Consider the following 24573-nt stretch of genomic DNA (forward strand, 5'->3'; position numbering starts at 1 on the left):
AGCCAACAACATAAACAGTATTTTAACATTTTTACAAAATGCTAACTCAGCATTGTGACACACACACACACACACACACACACACACACACACTGGTATCAGTTTGTTCCTGGTCTCCATTTAGAGTGGTCACCACCAGTTGTCTGGGAGGGGACGTTCTTGGCACCTGACCCCCCTCTCCCTGCCTGCTATCCTCAGGGTGATGTGTCCTTGGTCTTATCTCAGGCAGGAGCGTATGCCCGGCGGCAGGAGACGGAGGCTGGTGCCTGGTGTGTGGACCCAGCGTCCGGAGATGGGGAGCTACAGGGCACAGATAACAGTGGCTCTTGTGAGTTGTCATGTTCCCTTCTACTCCCTGCCCAGAAAGCCCCCTCCAGTGACCACAGGGCATGGAGTCCCCATGCTGATTTCATTTCCTACTTCTGCTGCAGACACAGTGCACAACCTCGCCCACCTCTGCTTTCTCACCCATAATGTAGGGGTGACACCCACTCCCTCCCTGGCACAGGGGTGTGGCTTTGTCCCCTAGAGAGCACAGACCAGCATTGGTCCCCAGGGAGGTGGGCAATGACGCTTCCCAGTTGTGCAGCACCAATGCCACAGCAGGCTCCCTCCTGGCCCCTCTGCTTCTGTCCTGGTCCTGGTCCTGCTGTCCTGGTCCTGCTGTCTGTCTGGTTTCCACGCTGTAGTCAAGGAGGTGCCCAGAAAATGCAAATGTGATGAGGTCCCTCCTCTGCTGCCCCCTTTACTCAGGGTCAAGTTCAAGCCCTTGGCACAGCTCAAGGGCCTGCTGGTGCATCTGACTCCTGGGCATCTCTAAGTCTTTGCTTGTCCTACTCTCACACTGGAGGGTTCTGGTGCCGTAATTCTGTGTCTAATGCCATAGCATCAATTCTGACTCAAAGCCACCCTACAGGACAGAGTAAAACTGTCCCCATAGTCTTCCCAAGCCTGTAATCTTTATGGAAACAGACTGCCACGTCTTTCTTCATGGAGCAACTGGTGGGTTTGAACCACTGTTGTTTCAGTTAGCAGCTGAGTGATCAACCAGTGTGCCACCAGTGTCTGTGGTAAGCTCTAATCAGTGAGTGGACACTCTTCCCCTGAGCCTTCACTGTTTGTTCTACCACCTGCAATTGCTCTTTTGCCCCCACACTCTGACCCAGCTGATCCTTACTCAGACCGTCGTCAGCCCCCAGAAATTCTCTCTCCTCAGAACTGAATTCAGTACCTCCTACCAAGCCTCTTCACCTGTTGCCTTCATGACACTGAGCTCTCGTTCTCTTCAGGACTCTAAGCTCCTTGAGGGTGGGCAAGGGGAGTGTTCAGAGCCAAGCAGTCCAACATCCTGGGGGACAGGAAGGCAGCCCAAGACCCCTGGGGAGCCTGCAAGTGGGTGGTGTTGGATGGCGTGGGTGTGGACTGTGGTGGTGGGTGGTGTTGGTAGAGGTGGGTAAAGGACAGTAGAGGTGGGTGGTGTTGGTGGAGGTGGGTGTGGACAGAGGTGGTGGGTAGTGTTGGTGGAGGTGGGTAGAGGACAGAGGTGGTGGGTGGTGTTGGTGGAGGTGGGTAGAGACAGTAGAGGTGGGTGATGTTGTTGGAGGTGGGTAGAGGACAGAGGTGGTGGGTGGTATTGGTGGAGAGGGTAGAGGAAAGTAGAGGTGGGTGGTGTTGGTGGAGGTGGGTATGGACAGAGGTGGTGGGTAGTGTTAGTGGAGGTGGGTAGAGACAGTAGAGGTGGGTGATGTTGGTGGAGGTAGGTAGAGGACAGAGGTGGTGGGTGGTATTGGTGGAGGTAGGTAGAGGAAAGTAGAGGTGGGTAGTGTTGGTGGAGGTAGGTAGAGGACAGTAGAGGTGGGTGGTGTTGGTGGAGGTAGGTAGTGGACAGTAGAGGTGGATGGCCATAGGAGCTATTATTGTAGTAGGTGGAGTTACGTGACCTATAGGTGCTGAGAAAGCTGTGCATTGTGAAAAGAGCCCTGAGCCATCCCTCTGTTTGTCCTTTATCAGGCCCCAGTGTCTGTGAGTCACTCAGGAATGGAGCTCTCGAGAAGAGGGTTGGACTAGGTTACACCCCAGCCTGCCAGGCAGGAGCTGGGTCCTTCTCCCCTGTGCAGTGTGACCCAGCTGGGGACAGCTGCTGGTGTGTCCTGGCAGGTGGAGAGGAGGTCCCTGGGACCCGCGTGGTCGGGAGCCAGCCTGCCTGTGAGCGTAAGTTGGGGTCCCCTACTCCTAGGGGCTCCCTGGGCTCGGGACCCCGCCCATCTGTGCCTTGACCCAGGCTGGTGTCTGTTCAGAGTGAGAGGGGGTCAGACAGAGGGAACAGAAGTCAGACTAACCTGAGAGCAGACAAGTAGAATGGGCTGTGGGGTGAGCTGGGGTCTGGAGAGGAGCAGCTGCAGAGAGAACCCCCAGCCCACCCCTGGGGCCTGGCAGATGCCCACAGCTGTCCTCTTTACTCCTCCCAGGCCCAGAGTGCCCGCTCCCATTTGGTGTGACTGAGGCTGTCAGCGGAACCGTCCTGTGTGAGGAGACCTCGAGTGAGGGAGCTGCCAGCACCCAGCAGTGTCAGCTGAGGTGCCACCTGGGCCACCACAGTGTCTTCCTGCCACACCCCCTGGTGTGCAGTGTGGACAGCAGACGCTGGGAGACAGGGCCACCACTGCCCCAGGCCTGCCAGAGTACGTGGCCTTGAGGTGGCTTCCCTGCCCCCTGCCGTGCCTCTCAGACCAGAGGGCACATGTGATCATTTCATTTGCCAAATGTAGCATTGGTGTGGTCAGCTGTGTACATGGAGCAGAGAGAGGGATTGACAGAGCATCGTCTAGAAGGAGCGAATGAGGTGTCCTTCATCTTTGACCGCTCTTGGGGCCGTCTGCTCCTTGGAAGAATGGTCCTCATTCCAAGCTGTCCAGGGGGTCTTGAGTAACTGCTCTAAGAGTGGCATGATTACTGTGGTGCTGACCTTCTCTGACCTATGAGCGTGGCCCTGTGACAACTGGTCTCCCTCCCATGTCTGTCTGTACCTGCAGGGTTAGTGTCCAGTAGAACGGGAGTCCAGACCTTGCTCCAGGCAGGGCTTGTTTCTGGTCACTGTGGTCTGTGCTCTGTTTCAGTATCTCCCTGCTTAGCATGCAGCATGCTGTGGGCACTCACAGCCAGATGGGCAACTTGGGCAGCTGGACCTAGCCGTGTGTTCATTACTGCAGTGGGGTGGGCACTTGGGAAAGAGACCCAGAACTTGGGACTGAATGGCACAGTGTCCATGGATAGGATTTGTTGCAAAGCTTTCTGGGATAGGAGGTACCCCCTCTACAAAAAAGTTTAAAATGTGATTTAGACAAAGAAATGGCCTGCCCTGGGAGCTCTGACAGGGCAGCCGGAGCTGCAGTTGAGACCAGGATTGTCACCATTGGATCTGGGAAACAGAGGTGTGGATCTTGAGGGGCTATAATTGAATGTAGGGCTTCTATGTATGGTTGTGCAAGTCGTGCACTGAACAACCCTCATGGTTGCAGTTCCTAACCTGCAAAATCATACGTGCTGATCCTGCTTATGTGCAACCTGTTTTCTCGGGGGAGAAATTCTTTGGGAAGATCTTCCAAGCAGGATGCTGTTCAGGCCCACCCCAAATGTAAGACACCCTTGGTTTAGAGGTTAAGACAGGGCTGAATTTGCTGGGAGACGATGGAGTGCTTTCAGAGACAAACCAACATGTTAGAAGTATTTAGACTCTGAGGGAAACAGCGCAAAATGACAATGCTTGTGTGCTGTAATGAAAGGAGGAAGAACTGTATAGGCAGTGGAAAAACCAAGCACAGAAAAGAGCCCCACGGCCTCTTGCCTCTGCCTGCTGACCCCTAGTGTTGCCCGCAGGGCTCCAGCCATGGCAGACGGTCCAGACCACAGCGCAGTTCCAGCTCCGGCTTCCACTAGGCAAGATGTGCAGCGCCGACTACGCGGGCCTGCTTCAGGCTTTCCAGGTCTTCGTGCTGGATGAGCTGAAGGCCCGCGGCTTCTGTCAAATCCAGGTAGGCCCCCGCTTTCCCCAAATGAGGGTCACTGAGGCAGAGAATCTTGTGGCTTCAATGGATTTAGGGTTGAACTCTCATTCCTATTTACCGGTGGGGAAACTGAGGTGCCAAATGGGACAACCATATGACCAAGACTCATTACCTAGAGTCTGAGGTGGACTTCTTACCTAGCCCTGCTTGCCCTGGCTTCTAGACCACGATGTCACATGTGTACTGAGCACTTGTTACATGCCTGGTACCTCTTCTCCTTTGGCATGGATTGGCTAAAGCCATCCTCAGAGGAACCCAATTGTACCACCATTTGGTAAATGCAGAAAATGAAGACTAGAGAGTTAAAATCACTGGCCAGAATCCCCCAGCTAGGGCATGTTAGAGCCAGGGACAGAGCGGAGAGCAGTCCTGTGGTCTCCCCCGCTACCTTCCAGTGAGGCCTTTCTGAGGAGGTGGCATTTGAGGGGCCTGCCTGAGGTGAGGTGACGGCCTCATGGCTATCTGGGGAGAATGAATCCCTGCAGAGGAAATAGAAGGGCTGCTGTCCTTTGACAGAGACATTCTTGGCAGATTTCACAAAATCTGGGAGGCTGTGGGCAGGGGTGCAGTGGGGGGAGGGCCTTGTCTATGGCCTTACTGGAGTCACATGATATGGTGGAGATGTCAAAGTTCACTCTGGCTTCTGTGTGGAGAATGGACGGACTTGTAGGGGCCAAGGGTAGGAGCATGGAGCTTTGGCGTGGTCTTGGCTGAGGTGATGGGAGTGCAGAAGGTAAAAAGCTGAAGGATTCAGGACAACTGGGACGGCAGAGCTGACTGGATTGAGCCATCGACAATGTTTTGAGGGGAAGGGAAGACTCAAGGAGATGGGTTTAGGGCCTGAGGTGAATGCCTAGTGCTGCCACTTACGTGATGCAGAAGTTAAACACCACATACCAAGAAACAGAATGTTCCAAAATACTGGGGACCTCAGGACTGAGGACCATGCTGAAGACTGAGATGGGGTCAGGATGCAGTATGGGTTTAGTCTGGGGAGCTTCCAGGTGTCATGTTCTGGCAATGAGACAGATAGCTTCTAAGACCAGGGGCAGGTTTTATTCTTTGGAAGTTGGAGACACAAGTTTTAGAGTCTGATGGATCTAGATTCAAACCTTGAGTCTACCACTTATTACCATTGGGACCAGGGCCTTTGCCAGCCTGGCTGAGCCTCACACTGCTCCTCTCTGGAATAGGGGTAGTAGTACCAACCTTGAGGACTAGGCTTAAATGAGACAATGTGCAGAGTCAAATTCTCTGTTCCTCACACTCTGCCGGGTGGTTAAATCATAGGTTCTGGGCAAACTCCACCTTTATTAGCTGTGTGATTCTGAGCAAAGTTACTCAGCCTCTCTGAGGTAATTTCCCATCTCTCATATGGGGTAATGATCGTTCTGACTTCAGAAGTTTGTTTTGGAGATTAAATTAGCTAATTTTAAACACCCCAAACAGAATCTGACTTTGTGGTTGTTGTTAAGTAAAGTCAAGTCTGTTTCGACTCATAGTGACCCTGGATAGGGTTTCCACAGAGTGGCTGTTGAATTTGAACCGCTGACCCTGTACTTCACACTGACCTTGCAGTCCAATGCTTTATCCCACAGCATCACCCCAGGACTCCACATCAACACCTGACTAATGGGAAATCTTTGAAAGCTATTACCACACTGTCATCTGATAAAACAAAGACAGAAGGTCCTCACTAAATGACATCAACATAAACCCACCTCAACGAACTCACCTCATTTGGGAGGCTGAGCGGTGGTAGGTGAGGGTCTGGTGAACATTTCCCATGCGTAGCATGAGATTCTGACCTGCAGAATCAGTGTATGTTTGCTGAAGTGGATGACTTCGGAGACCACTGTCCTGACCCCAAGGAGAGGGCTGAGGGCTCTCAGCACCACAGCAAAGTTGACCCTCCATTGTGACCTTCCTTCACAGAACCTTTCCCTTAAGTGCCCAGCATTCTCACTCTTTTAGAAATCCAGATTTATGGAAATCAACTTCTCAGGGGTCTATATCTTAATATATGGGAAGTTGGTTTTTGCAAGAGGATGGTGTGGAGAGGGTAGTGTGACGCTCTCTTGAACCTTGGGTCTGTACCAGGCACCGTTTGGGACTCAGTAGACTACACAAATGTCCAGTGCCCACCCTGCCCTTTAGAAGGCTGCTCACTGACCTTTAGGGTGAACCACCACAGCCACACTTGGACTGGGAGGAAAGATGGGGTTGTACAGCCAAAATGGGGGAGCCAGAGGAGGTTACAGGAGCTCGGGGTCAGGAGAGTTTGTGTCCCACTGGCTACATGAGACTTCCAAAAGTTCATGGAAAAATAGAGTTAAAAGATACTGGAATTGCCTCACAGAAGCAGCCATCTGCTGCTGCCTGCAATATGGAGACACAAGTTAGAACAGAGGGGCTTTCGTTGCATAGAACACGATTTCTTACTCCACTTCTACCTGTGTGAGCTGTGTGACTGGGCCAAGCTGTCCACTTCTCTGAGCCTCGCTTTTCACAGACAGGGCGAAGGGGGCTCATAGTGGCTCATGTACGATCGACATGAAGAATTAGCCAAGTAGCTAGCTGAGTCCTGGCACCTGGTGTGGGCTCCACCAATACTGACTTTCTGCTCGGCTGTGCTCTTGAACGGGAAACTTTTGTCTTGGTGTAGGCGAAGACTTTTGGGATCCCCGTTTCCATTCCTGTCTGCGACGACTCCACGGTGCTGGTGGAGTGTCTGACGGTGGAGCGTTTAGGGGTAAATGTGACGTGGAAATCTCGGCTGGAGGACATTCCAGTGGCTTCGTTTCCTGACTTGCAAAACATCGGTATGTTTTCTCACACTGTTACCTTGATGAAGTCATGTAACCTCTCCAAGCTTCAGTTTCCCTCTGGAGATCGAATCGGAGAGTTACGGTCCCGGTACAAGAGAGGAGCAAATTCTTAAAATGTATACAAGCTAATAATAGACTGGTCAATGGCTTACGAGAGTTCAGTAATGTTATCTGTAAGAAGTCAGGTCGGGCTTTTGTGGATATCTAATTCTTAATTTTCTGAGCACAGGAGTGTGAAGAAGGGGAGAATAGCTTAAAGCAAAGAGATCATATTGGTTTAAAGGACATATTGGTTTGGAAGCCATATTGGTGTAGAGGTCATATTGGTTTGGAAGCCATATTGGTTTAGAGGCCATATTGGTTTGGAAGCCATATTGGTTTAGAGGCCATATTGGTTTATAATTTATGGTCCACCAACTTCTGGTTGTAAACTTTTCAAACTGCATACACTATTGAAGCATGCTATTAAACAAATAAAATAACCTCACTGCTGTTGAGCTGATTAAGACGTTAGGTACTTTATAAGACAGAGTAGTATGCTCCATAGGGTTTCTGAGACTGTAATTGTTTATGGGAATAGACAGCTTCAGTTTTCTTCCTCGGAGCAGCTGGTGGGTTTGAACCCAATGCTTAACACACTATTCCTCCAAGGCTCATTAACATGTTAGTGCTTTATTTAAAATAGGGAAATTCTGATACAGCTGAGTCAAAAATAGTAAGATGTAAGAAGGAGTAGAGTGGATTTGAGGAGGAATAATATCAGTCTGGAGTCCTGGTGTGACACTGTAGGATGAACACTGGACTACTCCTTGGTAACCCTATACAGTAGGGGTAGGGAACCCTTTCTCTGCCAAAATTTACAACTCCATTCATGGGCCACCCAATATTATCAGCTTAAAAATTAGCTTGCTATATTTAGTCAAACATTAAAGTTTGGCGATTCAAGCTCACCAGTCGCTCTTGGTGGTGGTGGTGGTGTGCCTTGGAGTCGGTTCCAACTCATAGCGACCCTATACAGGGTTTCTGAGGCTATAAATCTTTACAGGAGCAGAAAGCCTCATCTTTCTCCCATGGAACAGCTGGTAGTTTCGAACTGCTGACCTTGAGGTTAGCAGTCCAATTTGTAACCACTGTGGTACCAGTCGCTCTTAGGAAACCTTATACAGGTCGCTATGGTTCGGAACCAACTTAACAGCGCTTAATATAACGCAGTATGATGCTGTGAGATGAAGCACTGTACTACTAGTTTGGTTTGACTGCCAGGTTAGCAGTTCACACATACCAGCTGTTCCTTGGAAGCTCTATCTAGGGTCACTATGAGTCAAAACAAACTCAACAGCACTCAACAATAAAAATGTGTTGGATGGAATTGTGGTGGCCTTGGCAAATGATTTTGTGGGCCTTATATGGCCCATAGGCCAAACGTGTTCCCTGGTTCCCTCCAACTATACAGGGTCACTATGAGTCAGAACTGACTCGACGGCACTTAACAACAACCCTAGTAACATCAGCATGCATTGTATTTAGCTCTGAATTTGCTGGCAGGTGAAGAAACCGTCCACATAATTCCATCTAATAGCCCAGTGTCCCATGGCCAGGACAGGTTGGAGCTTTTTCTCTGTCTATAAGGGGGGAACATTGAGGAAACATCCTAGAATTTAACCCAGGAGGCAGACGGCCTCTCTGTCATTGCCCAGTTTCAGTGGCACTTGCCTGGCATTATGAATGCGGGGTTCTTCCTCCACAAAGAACCTGGATGACAGGGTACAATGGGAACTGCAGTGGGAGGAGAAGTTTACTCCTGGCTTCAGTTGTGCACACAGTGAGCACTGAGACGTGGGGTCCAGGACTGGCCTTTCAGTAGCCTATGGCAGCACAAATGGGTGCTGAACATGGGGGTGCTCATGGATTGTCTTCCTGGAAATGCTTGGAGTGCCTCAGCTGGAGGAGGTGGAATGCCAGGTTGCTCCTGGAGCCCCTGCCTTCTCTTTGGGTTGCACCTTCTCATACATGATCTCCTATATTCCTTGACTGCAAAAGTGGAATTCCCAGGTCATTTTGCAGATGGTGAAATGAAGACTCAGAGATGTTAGATAGCCCACCAGAGGTAGACATGGAGAGGTATCGAGGTACTGGACCTTGATTCAATTGTGACAGAACACATGCCATCCGATACCAATGTGGACCTCAGGAAGCCACAAGACATAACCAGAGCTGGGTTTGCATCATAGTTGGGCTCCTTTCTCCTGTGTTACCTTGGGTCTCTCTCCTATCAAATTAGACTCCACATGCTTGTCCCAGATGATGCGCAAGATGATGCCCTTTCGGCATGAATGTTCTAGGCAGCTCTGACCTCTTGATCCTTTCTGACCTTCATAGAGAACAATGAAGTGACCCTCCTTTCTCTTCCTGTGTCTTACAGAGGAAGCTTTAGTAGGCAAGGATCTTGTTGGGCGCTTTGCAGATTTGATCCAAAATGGCGAGTTCCAGCTTCATCTGGATTCAAAGACATTCCCAGCAGACACCTCCATTCGCTTTCTCCAAGGGGACCGCTTTGACACCTCTCCCAGGGCCTGGTTCGGGTGTTTGGAAGGATTCTACAGGGTTTCGGCCACCAACAAAGACAGTCAGGATCCACTGGGATGTGGTAAGTTCCCCCTCACTTCCTGTTGCTAACATATCAGCTTAGACTTCTGACTCATGGTGACCCCATGGACACTAGAACAAAAGCCTTCCTGGTCCTTTGCCACCTTCATGACTGCTGGTCTGTTTGAGTCCATTTTTCAACCACTGTCATTGTCAGTGCTGTGTAACCAGAGGGCTCATTTTCCAGCACTGTATTCTCTTGTGGATCACAGAATTTTCAACTTCTGATTTTTAGAAGTAGATATCAGGCTTTGCATCCTAGACTGTCTTGGTCTGGAAGCTCCACCGAGGCCACCGCCCATCTATCAATGTGGTGGCTTGTGTGTTGCTGTGACACTGGAAGCTCTGGTATGACCACTCCTGGTGGACAGGTGGCAGCCAGTGGAGCTTCCAGACTGTAGTTACTGTGTTACTTGGACTCAGCAGAGTCATTCATTTATTTGAGAATCATTCATTGATTTATCCAACAGAAGGTTTTCAATGATCCACCTGTGTGGGCATGTAGTCGTTACCCATCAGAAGGCAGGTGAAACTAAGGTACAGGTGATGAAACAAGAAGAACCCCATGTTAGAAGTGATCCTTTCTCCTACCTCTTGATAACCTTGGACTCTATGACCTGGACTGTGTTGTCTTTGTACAGAAGTCTGATGTCCATCCTGGGCTCTCATGGGCATGTCTTAGTCTGGTTACAGCCATATGTTACTCATTAGAACCCCAAATGGCCGGTTTTCAGCCCTAGAACTCACCACTCTGGAGAACTGATTCTAAGTGGAGGTTCCCTGCAGTTGTTTCTTGTCTTTACACTGAAGTCATTTTCACTGGGATGAAATGATAAATTCCTCGAATGGTCACTCGTATTTCCCTATTGTGACTATTACTGCCAACTTAATCAGCATCAATCTCTTCTCTGAGGTTCTGTAGACCAGACATCTGACTTGGGTATCATTGGGTTCAAATCGGTGTTGGCACAGGACTGCATTCCTTTCTGGAAGATTTGGGAGGAATTTGGTCCCTTGACATCTTCAGCTTCTAAAGTTTGTTCGCTTTCCCTGGATTGTGGCCCCTTCACCGTCTTCAATGCCAGCAAGGGTTCTTCTCTTGGACCATTCTTCTGTCATCATGTCTACCTCCACCTCTTTTCTGCCTCATGCTTTCATGATTAAGGACCCTTGTGATTGCATCAGATGATCCAGGCCAATGGCTTATTGTAAGCTCAGTTGATTGATGGTGGTGGTGGTAGTGTACCGTGGAGCCAGTTCCGACTCATAGCAACCCTATACAGGGTGTCTGTCCGAGGCTGTAAATCTTTACGGGAGCAGAAAGCCTCATCTTTCTCACATGGAACCACTGGTAGTTTGGAACTAGCTGACCTTGAGGTTCGCAGCCCTACTGACAGCCACTTGACTAATGACCTTAATTCTATCTGCGACGTTCATTCTTTTTGTCGTGTAAACTAGCATAGTCATAGGTTCCAGGAGTAGTAGGAGGACATCTTTGGGGGCCGCTGTTCTATTGGGACTGCAGTGGTTAAACACTCGGGATACTCAAAAGGCCAACAATTCGAACCCACCAATGACTCTATGGAAGCCAGATGAGGCCATCTACTTACCGGAAGACGACAGTTTGGAAACCGTCGGGTCCAGTTCTGCTCTCTCCTCCATGGTCACTGCCAGCTGGGATTGACTCAGTGCCAATGGGTTTTTAGTCTGTCACAGAAGCTTAAAGGGAATCTTCTTGAGAAGCCTTTCTCCCCCATGGAGTGAGATGGCGAATGGTTTTGCTTGACCCAAAGAGAGAAAACACATCACATTTATTTTGCTTCTCATGGTTTCTGATTGTTTGCTATGCAAAACCGGCATGGCCTTTCCTTTTTCTGAAATCTACATCAAGCTCAGAACTCCAATTGGAATTAAGATGCAGCTTAGTGTCAACACAGACTATTTCCCACCGATATTTACAGAGGACTTCGCAGTCAAGAGGAGAACACCGTGGCTGAAGTACTTAGCTGCTAATTGAAAGACAGGAGGTTCAAACTCACCATCCACTCTGCAGGAGGAAATGCGGCAGTCTGCTTCGGTAAACATCCACTGCCTCGGAATCCCTTTGGAGCAGTTCTAGTCGGTCTTAGAGGAATGAGTCGGAATTGCCTTGATGACCGTGGGTCTGGTCTGGTTTGGTTTGCAGTCTGTCTATAAAGCATCTTTGTAGATATTTGATTGAACTCGCAGAATAGCTCTTGGTGGTAGATTGTTGTTGTTAAGTGTTGTCAAGTCAGTTTCAACCCACAGCGACCCTCTATAGGGTTCTCGAGGGGCGGTTGGTGAGTTTGAACCACCGATCTTGTGGTTCAAACTGACCTCGAGGTGGAGTGCTTATCTTACAGCACCACACCAGGTTTACATGTGAATTAGGTAATCTTATCCAATTCACATGTAAAGAGGTTAAGGCTCTGATTTAATAGTGTATCACATCTGGGGTACCCGGAGTAGGGCTGGCTCGCAGCAGAGACTCAATTCATCTAGCCAATTCTCAGGGGGCCAGTAACCCCAGGTCCTGTGGAATCAGCACACACCATTACCCACCTCACCAGAGCTGTCCAGCCCAGAAGAACATGTGTCAGAGACAGGAGAATGGATTTTTTCTGGCTAGGTGGGTGACATAGGACCACAGAGATGGGGTGTTCTGAACACCCACAGCTGTGGTCTCAGACTTTAATGGGGAGCCTTTTTGTCATTGCTAAAGTCCAAATTAGTAAGTGTGTATGTAGGGGAAGGGTGGGAGTCAGGAGACTGTTTTTATAGCCACCCCAGGTGGTGCTGATGTGGGGGCCCTGGGAGCCTTTGGAGACCTCTGGAACATGGAGTTCCGATGTGGAGTCCCAGGAGATGAAGAGGGCCAGACTTGTAGAAGCTGTGTGCGCTCTGTACCTATGAGCAAGTCCTTTCTCCTCACAGGGCCTCAGGTTTCCCTTGTTAAAGGAAAAGCACAAATCTAATCTCAATGCTCCTTCTGGGTGCGGCCATCCTGGAAATTAGATGGTTAGTGCCTATTGGCCTGGCTGGGAGAGAGGGCGGGCGACTTAGTCAGAGCTTGACAGTCTCACCTGAATAGGGAAAACTGTCTTAGGTGTCAGCTGGTGGGGGGCTGTGGAGGTCAAAGGCCAGACTCAGAACCTAGGTAAAGAGGACTGCAGAGATAGTGGGAACAGTGACTCTGGGTTAAAGGTTTTGCCCAAGATGCACTTGCTTGCATCTTGAATAGGAGCCAGCAAGCTATTTCTATAAAAGGTCACATAACGAAGATTTTAGTCTTTGCCAGTCTCTTTCTTCACTGTTACTCCAAAGCTTGGGTCCTATGCCCTGGAGCTAGTAAGTCCAGTTAACAGACACTCCAGATAAAGAAAAAGAAAATCCTTTGTTATTATTGGGGGGTCCTCACTGGGACACCCACAGTGGAGGCATTTTTGGTATTTGAGCGACACTTTATTACAATCATGATACTTCTTTTTTAAGATCCACCATGAATTACATGCAAACGGGGCCACAATTCTAACATTTGCACAGCATCACAAGGACGGCATGAAGCCCCAGTAAACTTTGCAAGGAGGGCAGGATGAATGATCTCAGTGCCTTTTTGTCCCAAGGGTCACTCCTTATCAGAACAGGGACCAGGCTCCAGGCTCCAGGCAGAGCCAGGTAATTATGAACATTCCAACTTAAAATAGTCAAAACATACACTTAAGAAACAAGGAAACAAGGACAAGTAGGGGATGTAGAAAAGATGCTCTTAGGCAGTGCTTGCTTATGTTTACTCTTATTGTCGTTAAGTGCCGTTGAGTCAGCTCTGACTCATAGCAACTCTATCTAGGGTTTCCAAAGAGTGGTTGATGGGTTTGAACTGACCTTGGGGTTAGTCATCAAGGACTGATCCTACAGCACCATAGTTATGATCTCACAATGGCTACACTTAGGGTCCCATTATGACTGAACTCACCCAATGTAGGGAGAAAACCATGGCTATGTTCCAACAAAACATGAATTATCAAAACAAACAATGGATTGAACTTGGTCAGCCCTCACTCTAGAGAAATATGCTTTCTGGTTTTCAACTCCTGCAGAATTTCGAAGAATCGAAATCACACCATTCAATCCTACCCACTTACTCCTCCAAATGTTTAGAAAGATACAGAATGGAATTCACAGAAGTTATCACTAAAGACGTGGATTCCCCTGCTATCAATGATAATACCCATCCTTCATTGAGTTTCCGGTATGTGCTAGTCTGACTAGCAGTACTCTGGTCCAAAGCCAGGTATTTATCAAATATGATGGAACAGGGAACCAAGGCCCAAGTTAATAGTGTTAAGAGCTGTTCTTTGAAGTCAGAAGGACCTGGGCTTGAACTCTGGTTTCAACACTTTCAAGTTGTGGAATCTTGGGAGAATTATCTTCATTATGCATGATCTGAAAAATTATGCCCAGTACCCCACCGACATCTTATAGACACCCAGTGGGCAGTTGTGTTATTGATTGGCAGTTCTGAGACTTAAATTCCAATTGGTCTGTCTCTGGATTCTTTGTTCTGTCCTCTGTATCACACATTTCCCTTCTCAATCACGGGATCCTCAGGGCAGTGAGACCCTTGGGTTTTTGAATCCATGCATCTTGGCTCTTTCCCCTCTAAAAGGCAGTCACATCTAGAACACAGCTGTGAGATTACAAGCAGAACCTTGTCCTGGGAAGATAAAGCAGGGTTTCTGTATATGGCCTCTCTAAGGGGCTCATCTGCATGCTTACCATGGAGGGCTTGACCTATGGAAACAGCGAGAATGTCCATGTCATGTGACTCGTGGTGGTGTGGAGTCCTCATCCAGGGAATTGGACACTGCAGGGCGAAGGGGGCCTTGCTTGGAGCTCAGTGGGGGTCAGTTGTATCCACCCTCTAGTCTCTAGGCCACCCATTTGGCCTCCCCTTGGGATTACCTTCAGTTGGATTGGTCCATTTGGTAGAGTCTTGCAGAAATTGCCAGAATTTTCCATTTTCCATTCTGTACTCTGTTACCAGTCACTGATTCATTACAATTTCCTGTAATAAGGGTAGTTCTCGGTTGTTTTTTAACCCCCAAAGTAATGTCATATCTTGTTTCCTCCCTCCCTCCCTTCCTTCCTTCCACCCAGCTATCTACCCATCCACTCATTCACCCATCCATATTTCCATCCATTTTTCCAAGGCTTCAAAAGACAGTTTGGTGCCACACATCCTTAAGAAAAGAAATTCCAGAGTCCCTACTTTCAAGGAGCACACAATCTGGGTGGGAGCCAAGTTAATAGACAGCTACAGGGTCATATGCAAAGAGCTTTGATTTCCTAATCAGAGAAGGCTTGCTGGATGATATAGACTGGCATGAAATCTCGAAGGATGACTAGGAATCGCTGCTCAAACAGGTGAAGTGGTGTGGGGATAGTGGTGGGGTGTGTTGGATGTGTGTGCTTGTCCATCCTGGGGTGCTGAAGTGATGAAGGAGGCTAGTGGAGAAGTAGATGTGAAGAAGTGTGGTTTGGTGGGTCAGAGTGTGTGGTTTACAAGACCAGGGAGTGGGCTGTGCAGGGGAGGTGGCAGGAGGTGGGACCAGGGAAGAAGGTGTGGACCAGAGCAGGAGAGACCTGGGGTGAGAAACTTAGACTGGTGAGGGGAACCATGGAGCAATTTGGAGTTAGTGAGGGACAGAGCCAAGTGTGGGGTGGAGTGAAGCCCAGGCAGAAAGACCATGCTTATTCATAGACATTTTTCTTCAGTAGAAACCTGACTTGTAGTGTTGGGGAGGATATGGGGACAAGGTTGGTAGGAGCGTAGCATAACCAAAGCTTTGTGAAATATGCTAACTCAAGTATACCCAACTGTCCCACTTTACATAAGAGGAAATTGAGTCAAAAAGGTTTTCCAATGATCTTGATGGAGTGCTTTTATTAAAGGATGAGCAGTCGGCTGCTCTAACAGTCTCCACTGTCACTGAGAGGCTCCACCAGTTGAGGGAAGGATGATGCTAATTGAGCCCCAGTCTCAGTCTGAGTTATAAAAATGTTCTTTTGTGGGGGAAATCTCTTGACGTCAGAGATGTAAGGAAATGGTGGGAGGAAAGAGGATGCATGTTCCTTGAGCACAGGTAAGGGGCTCTCAAACTGATGGGCTTCCTACAAATGCTAGTTCCCTGCTCTCTTATTTCTACTCCTTCATGGGCAACCTGGGTTTGGGGGATAGGACATCTCAGGCCAGTAAAAAGATTAGCTGTCATTTAGCCATGTCTTTGAGGACCACGTTCTTGAATACATAATAAGAACTTTGTTGAAATGCCAGAGATGATCATCAACAGCCTGACTCATAAAAGTAACGAAACTTCCCTCACTGAGGGAGGATAGTCATTGCTTGAGGTAGACCAAAAAAATATCTTGTTCCGTTTCCAAGACGTGGCTTCAGTTTCTGATTTAGTCAGGAACACCAAGCATGTACCCAGACTACAGACAGTAGTTAAGACACCAAAGTTGGCTCAATCTCCATACCTCCCACATGCTTATGCTTTCTTCGTTGCTTACGGAAGGCAGCTTGGAATGGTGGGTGGAGCAAGGGTTTTGGTTAGAAGAGGTTGGGATTCAGTGCCCACTTCTATTGCCTCACAGCCTATGGTAACTTGACCTTGAGTCTCTGTCTCCTCAAGTTAAAATGGGAAGCTGGAAGAAGATCTCTTTCTCATTGGAGGAAACCACACATTCAAGACACCCAGTGCTGTGCTCTGGCATACTCTGTAATTTTACTCTCCAGCTTCCCTTTGCATAAAAAACACACCACAAAGTCATGCATGAATGTCTTGATGCTCAGTTTTCTCTTCTGTGAAATGGGGATAAGATATTAACATGTAGAAGTATGTGTTCCTCTAGATAGAGTGCCAGGCACACAGTCAGAGCTCCCTAAAACAGTTCAGATCAGAGCTTCCGACCTTCATTGGGTAACAAATCACTTCTGGAAGAAAGAGCCTTCTTCCCCACCCTTCTTTCTGAACCATCAGAGCCACGGTGGCCAAGTTCATGTACTTTCCTGTTACAGAGCTCCTCAAACCCTCACTTAGAAGCTTTAGGACACGAACACATCCTTCAAAGCTGAATTGTGGGTTTCCCAGCCAAAAATCCAATGACCCATATCCATGGTGAACCCCATATGTGTCAGAGGGGAACTGAGCTCCATAGGGTTTGGCCGGTTTTCCAGAAAGAGGTTGTCTTCTGAAGCACCTCTGGATGGACTTGAACCCCCAACCTTTCAGTTAGCAGCTGAATCCATTAACTGTTTGCACCATCCAGGGTCTCCAGTGTCATGTTGTTGCTGTGAAGTGCTGTTAAGTCGGTTCTGACTCATAACAACACTGCATAAGACTTCTGAGGAGCAGCTGGTGGGTTTGAACTTCTGATTTTGTAGTTAGAAGTCCAATGCCGATCCCACAGTGCCACACCAGGACTCCAGTTGGAGGACACAAATTAGAAGGGGTTGGGAGGGTCAGGAAGCATTAAGAGTTCATAAACTCCTGGAATTCCAGGAAGGAACTGGGGGAGATCAGCAAGGCAGGCGCCCCGGGCACAGAATATAACGAGACTCTCCTCCACGTCGCCACTTGTCTCACCAGGACCCCTAGCCTGAGAAGCACTTCTAATGACTAAGAGGGAGAGAGACTATGTGAGTCAAATGAGACGTTGCTGAATTAGTGAAATTGTCCCACCTGGAAGCAGCCATATTTTGAACAGAGTGAAGGATTTAGGTTGGCTACACAGAAGGACTTCCTCAGGTTCCTAAATTCCTGTGTGTTGAGAACATGCATGAAGCAGGCAGTAAGATATGCGCTTTAAGCATATGATCTACTACTCCAATGAGATTCTCTTATTAACCCCATTCTTCAGATGAGGAAATGGAGTCTCAGAAAGTCCAACCATACCCGTGGAGTGATGAGTGGGACTTGACCAAATCTATCCAATCCCAAAGCTCACACCCTCCCCGCGGTACACCATACCATGCCCTTTGGGAAGAGTTCCCATGGAGACTTCTAGATGGACCCACATCTTTCAGGTTGTTTGCCAATTTCACCTGAAGTCATTCTTCCCCTGGGCTACTAAGCTCTTACTACCCTAAGTTTCTTCTTTCCAGTCCTTGAGTATTTCAGATTCATTGCGTCTTCACTGTTTTTGTGCATGCTGTTCTCTGAGTCTGGACTTTTCCTCCCTAGATCTTTGCTTGGCTCACTCCTCATCATGCAAGTCTCACCTCCTCAGAGGCTCCCTTCCCTCCTTCACATACCTTCTCTTCCCTGCCACAACACCTGTTTGATTTCCCTCCATATCTGGAATCCCTGGATAACACCCTGTCCCCTACTAGCCAGTCCTGGGAAGCAGAAACCTTGCTGGCCTTCTCAGTTCCACCCCCGGCTCTTGGAGCCTGACACATAACAGACATTTGGGAAATGAATGAACTCTTGAACTGAGTTTAGGATTTCACCTTCCCTGTGTCTTCTGTGGTCTAACTGTAAAACAAGTGACTTGTTCTTTAACATCATTTGTTTGTTTTCCAGTTCAGTGTCCTGAAGGAAGCTACTTTCTGGATGAGCAATGTGTTCCCTGCCCCGTTGGATTCTATCAAGAACAAGCAGGCCGCTCTACCTGTATCCCTTGTCCTGTGGGCAGAAGAACCATGTCAACAGGAGCTTTCAGTCCAACTCACTGTAAGTTCTGCAGCAACCTGCTGCTAAAGAGGAACGCTGCAGTGTGGGGGACCCAGCAACTGGTGATATTTTGGGTCAGAGTGTTCCTGGTGTGGCACTTTGGGTTAAGGCACTGGACTGCAAAGTCAGTTTGATGTACAAGGTCAAGCTCACTCCTTGGAAACCCTATACAGGGTTGCTGTGGGTTGGAACTGACTTGATGGCACTTAACAACAACAACAACAAAAGTTCCTTGCTGAGGGAGAGGGCTGTCTGCTGCCTTGTAGGAGGTTAGCAGCATCTCTGGTCTCTCTACCTATTAGATGCAAGTAACACTCCTCAGACTTCTGACAACTAAAAATATCTTCAGTCATCACCAAATGTCCCCTGGGGGCAAAGAGTAATCATGAATTGGAACCAACATGCTGGAAACATATTTGATTTCGGTTTTGTTTGAGAACTACTTGAGTTCAACTGGCAAAGGAACCACCGTGTTTGAATACCTACTTGCTGGAAGGTTCTTTTTTCTTTTCCCCAACATTTTATTTTGAATTGAGTGAAGGTTTACTAACATGTTCATCGGTTTTATATTCAACAAATTATACATCTTGTTTCATCTCAATGATTGCAGTCCCCTCCATGGAACAACAGGAATCCCACTTCCTCCCTGCGGCTCCTGTTTCCCTTCCGCTCACCTTCCCATCCCTTCTCACCTTTATCCTTAGGTACATGCTGCCCCTTTGATTTGAGTGATTGACCATTCCATCATTCACAGTGAGCATACCTCATTACCACCACTTGTAGGTCATATGTCGTACTGTGGTGACTTGCGTGTTGCTATGATTCTGGAAGCTGTGCCACAAGTATTTTAAATACCAGCAGGGTCACCCACGGTGGACAGGTTTCAGCTGAGCTTCCAGAAGAAGACAGACTAGGAAGAAGGCGAGACAGACTACTTCCAGATATTTAGTCACTGAAAACCCAAGACGTGGTTGTTCGAACAGAACAAGGGAACCCTAATGGTTGTAAATTAGGAAAGGTGTGTGCCAGGGTCATATTCTTTCACCATACTTATTCAATCTGTATGCTGAGCAAATAATCTGAAAAGCTGGATTATATGAAGAAAAATGTGGCATCAGCATTGAAGGAAGACTCATTAACAACCTGCAATATGCAGATTATACAACCTTGCTTACTGAAAGTGAAGAGGACTTAAAATACTTACTGATGAAGATCAAAGACCATAGCCTTTAGTATGGGCTGCATCTCAGTGTAAAGAAAACAAAAATCCTTACCACTGGACCAGTAAACAACATCCATATAAATGGAGAGAAGATTGAAGTCGTCAAAGACTTCATTTTGCTTGGATCAATCATCAGCACTCAAGGAAGCAGCAGTCAAGAAATCAAATGACATATTACATTAGGAAATCCACTGCACAAGACCTCTTTAAAATGTTCAAGAGCAAAGATGTCAGTTTGAGGACTAAGGTGAGCCTGACCCAAGCCATGTTTTCAATCATCTTATATGTACATGAAAGTTGGACGGTGAATAGAAAGGCCATAGAAGAATTGATGCATTTGACTTATGGTGTTGGGGGAGAATATTAACAGTACCATGGGCTGCCAAAAGAACAAACATCTGTGTTGGAAGCAATACAGCCACAGTGCACTTGGGAAGTCAGTATGGCCAGACTTCATCTCTCATACTTTGGACATAGTGTCAGGAGTGACCAGTCCCTGGAGAAGGATATTGTGCTTGGTAAAGTGGAGGGTTGGAGAGAAAAAAGGAAGACCTCCAACAGATGGATTGGCACAGTGCCAGCAACAATAGGCTTAAATGTAGTAGCATCAATTGCAAGGTTGGTGCAAAACTGGGCAGTTTTTCTTTCTGTTGTGAAAGGGTTGCTATGAATAGGTATCAGCTCGATGGCACCTAATAACAACAGATAGTATCTTACTAATGTTGTTCTCTGTATATACCCTATGTACTGTCTGGCTGAAAGAGGGTGTGTTCCTTTCCATATCTGAAGAGTAGTTGAGGGTCACAGTCTCAGGTTCCTCCTTTTTCTTTCTGACCAGTAAGTCTGGTCATTTTCTTTTAAATTATTTTGAGTTTAGTTCCCCACATTATGCTGCTCTATCCGGGACCTTCTAGTATGATCCGTTTCAAAGCAGTTGGTAGTGATAGCTGGCCAATATCTAGTTCTTCTGGCTTAGGAGTCTTGCTGCCAGCTTGTTGTTGTTGTTGTTATGTGCTGGGGAGTCAGTTCCGACTCATAGCAACCCTGCATAGAGTTTCCGAGGCTGTAAACATTTACTGGAGCAGAAAGCCTCATCTTTCTCCCATGGAACAGCTGGTAGTTTCGAACTGCTGACTTTGCGGCTCACAACCCGATTCATAACCACTACGCTACCAGAGCTCCATATTTTGCCAGTGTTGTCACACTCAATCTTCCCAGGTCTCCTTCCAGGTAAATGTTAGGACACTTCCTTCCACAGAGAAGTAATGCTATTTAACCACAATCACTCAGTTAGAGGAATTGGCCTCTGCTCTTGGTTTTAGCTGATTCTGAAACTTACGATGCCGTGTAAGTTATGCTTATCAGATGGACGAGTGCCGGGTTCTTTCCACATGCAGTCGGAGTTCTTTGTCATCATCCTCCTTTCCAGGCTTGGTGTTTTGCCTTCTGGGCTGTCATGTGACCTCACTTGACCTGATTTGTTAGTTAGGTGGGTGTCGTTGCTTTTTCCTAGCAAGCTTCCATAATGCAATGTTTCACAGCTTTTCATGTCAAACTGAAATCATCCCAGCAGCAAGCAAACCGCCATTGGTTAAGGTCTGAATAATTTCTAGAATTAAAAAAATAATCTAAGGATACTAAGACACCTTCTTTGGTAAGGGCAGTCTCTTTGGTCAGGAGTGCCCAAACTGCTGCCATCGAGTTGATTCCGATCCACTGGGGCCTCATGTGACCAAGTAGAACTGTCCCCTAGGGTTGCTCAGGTTTCTTGCCAGAGCTTTCTCCCTTGAAGTGGCTGGGGGGATTGGGGGAGCTTTGAACTGCTGACTTTTCAGTTAGCAGCTGAGCATTTAAGCACAGTGTCACCAGGGCCCTGGCCAGGTCAGGAGGACAGAGGGAAGTCTGACTTCTCTCCTGGAGAAGAAGTTCTGCTCAAGAGTAGGGTGCCCTTAGTGTTTGGATGTCACCCTCAGTTTGAAGACACCGGTTCTGGCCTTAGGACTAGAAATGACTCCAAGTGCTATCAGCTCTGAGAGACATGCATTCTTAAGAAAGCAATGCCAAATACCCATCCTTGTTTATGGAGACGGGTGTGTGTGGGGCTTGGTGGTTTGAACCTACCAGCAGCTGTGAGAGACACAGGTGTGGCAGTCTGCTTCTGTAAAGATTTACAGATTTGGTGACACTATGGAACCGTTCTACGTTGTCATATGGGGTCACCATGACTCAGAATCAACTCAAAGGCAACAGGTTTGCTTGTTAACTGAATATTTCTTTTTCTACCTCGTTATTGATGTATTAATTCATATATCTCAATCATGGCATGGAAAGAATTCTATTTTAAAAATACCTTTTTGTTACTCCCTACCACACAAATAGCTGTCAGTATTAATCAATCACATAACTGATAAGTCTTAAAATGTAGAAATGAGATGTTCTCAAGTTTCTGCTAGAAAAGACTGATTTCCACCTCATTCCCAACCCTGGAAGACCAAATCAGGATACTTTCCTTTGATACCACTCATCAAAGGTGTATTTAGCACCTGCTTGGTGCCAAGTCCTGAGCATATAAAAACACAGAAAGATAAATTGCTTGCCTTCAAGTTGCATAGAGTCTGGTAGGAGAGGAAGTCGCAATTGTAAACATTTTGGCGTAGTTCACAGTCCTGGGGGATGGGGAGGGAGCTACATGCTAACTGCTGTATTGCATCTTGTCTTAGGTCTGGAGGGTGAGTGTGGGTTTGCCAGGAGTTAGGAGGAGAAGTGACTTTCAGGAAGAGGAAATAGCTAAGCCCAGAAATAAAGATAAATATTTGTATATCTTACTTAGTTGAATAACTAATGTCATTGAGTTATTAGAGTTCCTACTCCTGGCGTGGCACTGTGGGTGAATGCGCTGGACTGCAAGGTTGGTTTGAATCACAAGGTTGGTGGTTCAAGCTCACCAGCTGCTTCTCAGAAACCCTATACAGGGTCGCTATGGATCGGAACTGACTCAGTGGCACTTAACAACAACTATAGGTTAAGGATCACTGGTATTGTGGTGGGCTAAGCTCTGCTCACTGCAAGGTTGGCAGTTTGAATCCACCAGTTGCTCCTTGGGAGGTAGATGAGGCAGTTTGCTTCTGTAAAGATTTATAGCCTCAGAGATACTGCTTTGTGCTGTAGGGTCGCTATGCGTTGGCATCGACTCGATAGCAGTGAGACTGTGCGTCAGGCACTGGGATACAATGATGAACACACCAGGCCTGGTTTCAGGGAGCTTACTCTCTAATGGGAAAACAGCCATTCATCAACAGTCAAGGAGGCCCATGCTCCCTGCTCTGAAGGAGAAGTGTGAGCTGCTGGAAGTGTGAAGAGCTATTGGATGGGACTTGGCTTCCCCTGAGGATATGAGGGTTGAGCTGAGAGCTGAAGAGCAGTGGGGAGTTAACCCAGAGAGGGCTAGGGAGGACGAGGCCCCAGGGAGCAGGTGGAGTCAAGCCTGTGTTTGAGTTCTGGGCAGGGTGCTGGAAGCAGCTGACTGTGTCTGAGCACATGGTGGATGGAAGCAGGTCACAGGACGTTACAGGGCATGGGACTGTAGCTAGGGTGCGGCTTTCAGTTATCATGTGCGCTAAATAGACTAGCAGCCCTGGTGGCTCTGGATCGTTAAATACAAGGTTTGCAGTTCAAACCCACCAGCCACTCTGTGAGAGAAAGATGAGGCTTTCTGTTTCCATGAGATTGACAACCTCGGAAACCCTGCACAGAGTCACAATGAGTCAGAATTGACTCCACGGCAGTGAGTTTGGGCATAAATGGGCTAAGGTCTGGGAGCTGGGAGGGGAGGGAATCTCTGAGGCACATTGCTAATTGCTGTGTGTGTCCATGTCCTGCTTCCAGGTGTCACTGACTGTCAGAGGAATGAGACGGGCCTGCAGTGTGACGAGGATGGACAGTACCTGGCGCGCCAGACAGACAGGGGCACCGGGGCCACCTTCTGCGTGGACGGAAAGGGGCGGAGGCTGCCTGGGTCAGAGACAGCGGCCTCACTCACGGAGTCTCAGTGCCTGAGTATGTGCTTGTGGTGTCCATCACCTGGGAGTGGGCTTGGGTGGATGGGCTTGCAGAGAGGAGAGGGGACATGGTACATTTGTCAGCAACGCTTTCTTCTGAAACAAGTTGAATGTACATAAACGTTTCATAGAAGATTCCAATGAGCTCTTTGCTAGAGATGGGAATGATTGTTCAGAATAATCTCATTTGGATTTCCTCATATGCTTTAGGTCATTAGGTGTACTCTGTTCCCTACAGGACAGACAGACAACATGTGTGAGTGAGTATGTGTGTGTGTGCAGGCCTGTGTGTGTACAGTAAGGACACAGCCCACTGAAGAACGGTGTCTGGCACAAAATGGAGCTCCATGAATCACTGTTGAGTGTTCAGAAGGACGATGACACACATAGTATCTCAGGAGACAAGCATGGGGCTGGGGAGGGGAGGAGGAAGCTGATGATCAGCTGATGGTCCACAGGCGGTTAACAATTTGCATGTTCTCTCTTCTCTACTTTCTGACCACTGGAAAGTCCATTTCCTGAGAACCTCACCCTTAGGTAGTTCAGCCTGCACAAGAGATGGACTGAAAACATCACAATCTACTGAGAGTTCCATTGTGTTGACCACTTGCTTCCATAGAACAGGATGACATTTTGGCCCCAAAGGCTGTTAGGGAAAGATTTGGGTGCCTATCCTGGTTCCACCACTGACTCACTGGGTGACCCAGAGCAAGGCACTCAACCTTTCTGATCATCAGCTTCCTCCTCCCCTCCCCAGCTCCATGCTTGTCTCCTGAGATACTGTGTGTGTCATCGTCCTTCTGAAAAGTCAACAGTGATTCATGGACCACCATTTTGTGTCAGACACCATCCTTCAGTGGGCTGTGTCCTTACCGTCCACACGCAGGCCTGCACACACACGCATACTCACTCACACGTGTTGTCTGCCTGTCCTCTAGGGAAGAGGGTACAGCTAATAACCTAAAGCATATGAGGAAATCCAAATGAGATTATTCTGAA

At 47.9% G+C, this 24573-nt stretch overlaps 1 protein-coding gene across 1 annotated transcript in view; it reads left to right on the plus strand.

Moving 5' to 3' along the window:
• TG (thyroglobulin) overlaps window positions 1–24573 on the plus strand; it is a 266945-nt gene that overhangs the window by 40582 nt on the left and 201790 nt on the right. The window contains exons 15-22 of the mRNA XM_006830717.1: window positions 226–328; window positions 2011–2211; window positions 2469–2681; window positions 3877–4031; window positions 6730–6886; window positions 9315–9539; window positions 18145–18294; window positions 23402–23572. Of these exons, the coding sequence (XP_006830780.1) occupies window positions 226–328; window positions 2011–2211; window positions 2469–2681; window positions 3877–4031; window positions 6730–6886; window positions 9315–9539; window positions 18145–18294; window positions 23402–23572 (1375 nt within the window). The remainder of the gene's footprint in view (window positions 1–225; window positions 329–2010; window positions 2212–2468; window positions 2682–3876; window positions 4032–6729; window positions 6887–9314; window positions 9540–18144; window positions 18295–23401; window positions 23573–24573) is intronic.

This window comes from Chrysochloris asiatica, unplaced genomic scaffold (genome assembly GCF_000296735.1).
Source record: "Chrysochloris asiatica unplaced genomic scaffold, ChrAsi1.0 scaffold00001, whole genome shotgun sequence".
NCBI classification, from domain to species: domain Eukaryota; kingdom Metazoa; phylum Chordata; class Mammalia; order Afrosoricida; family Chrysochloridae; genus Chrysochloris; species Chrysochloris asiatica.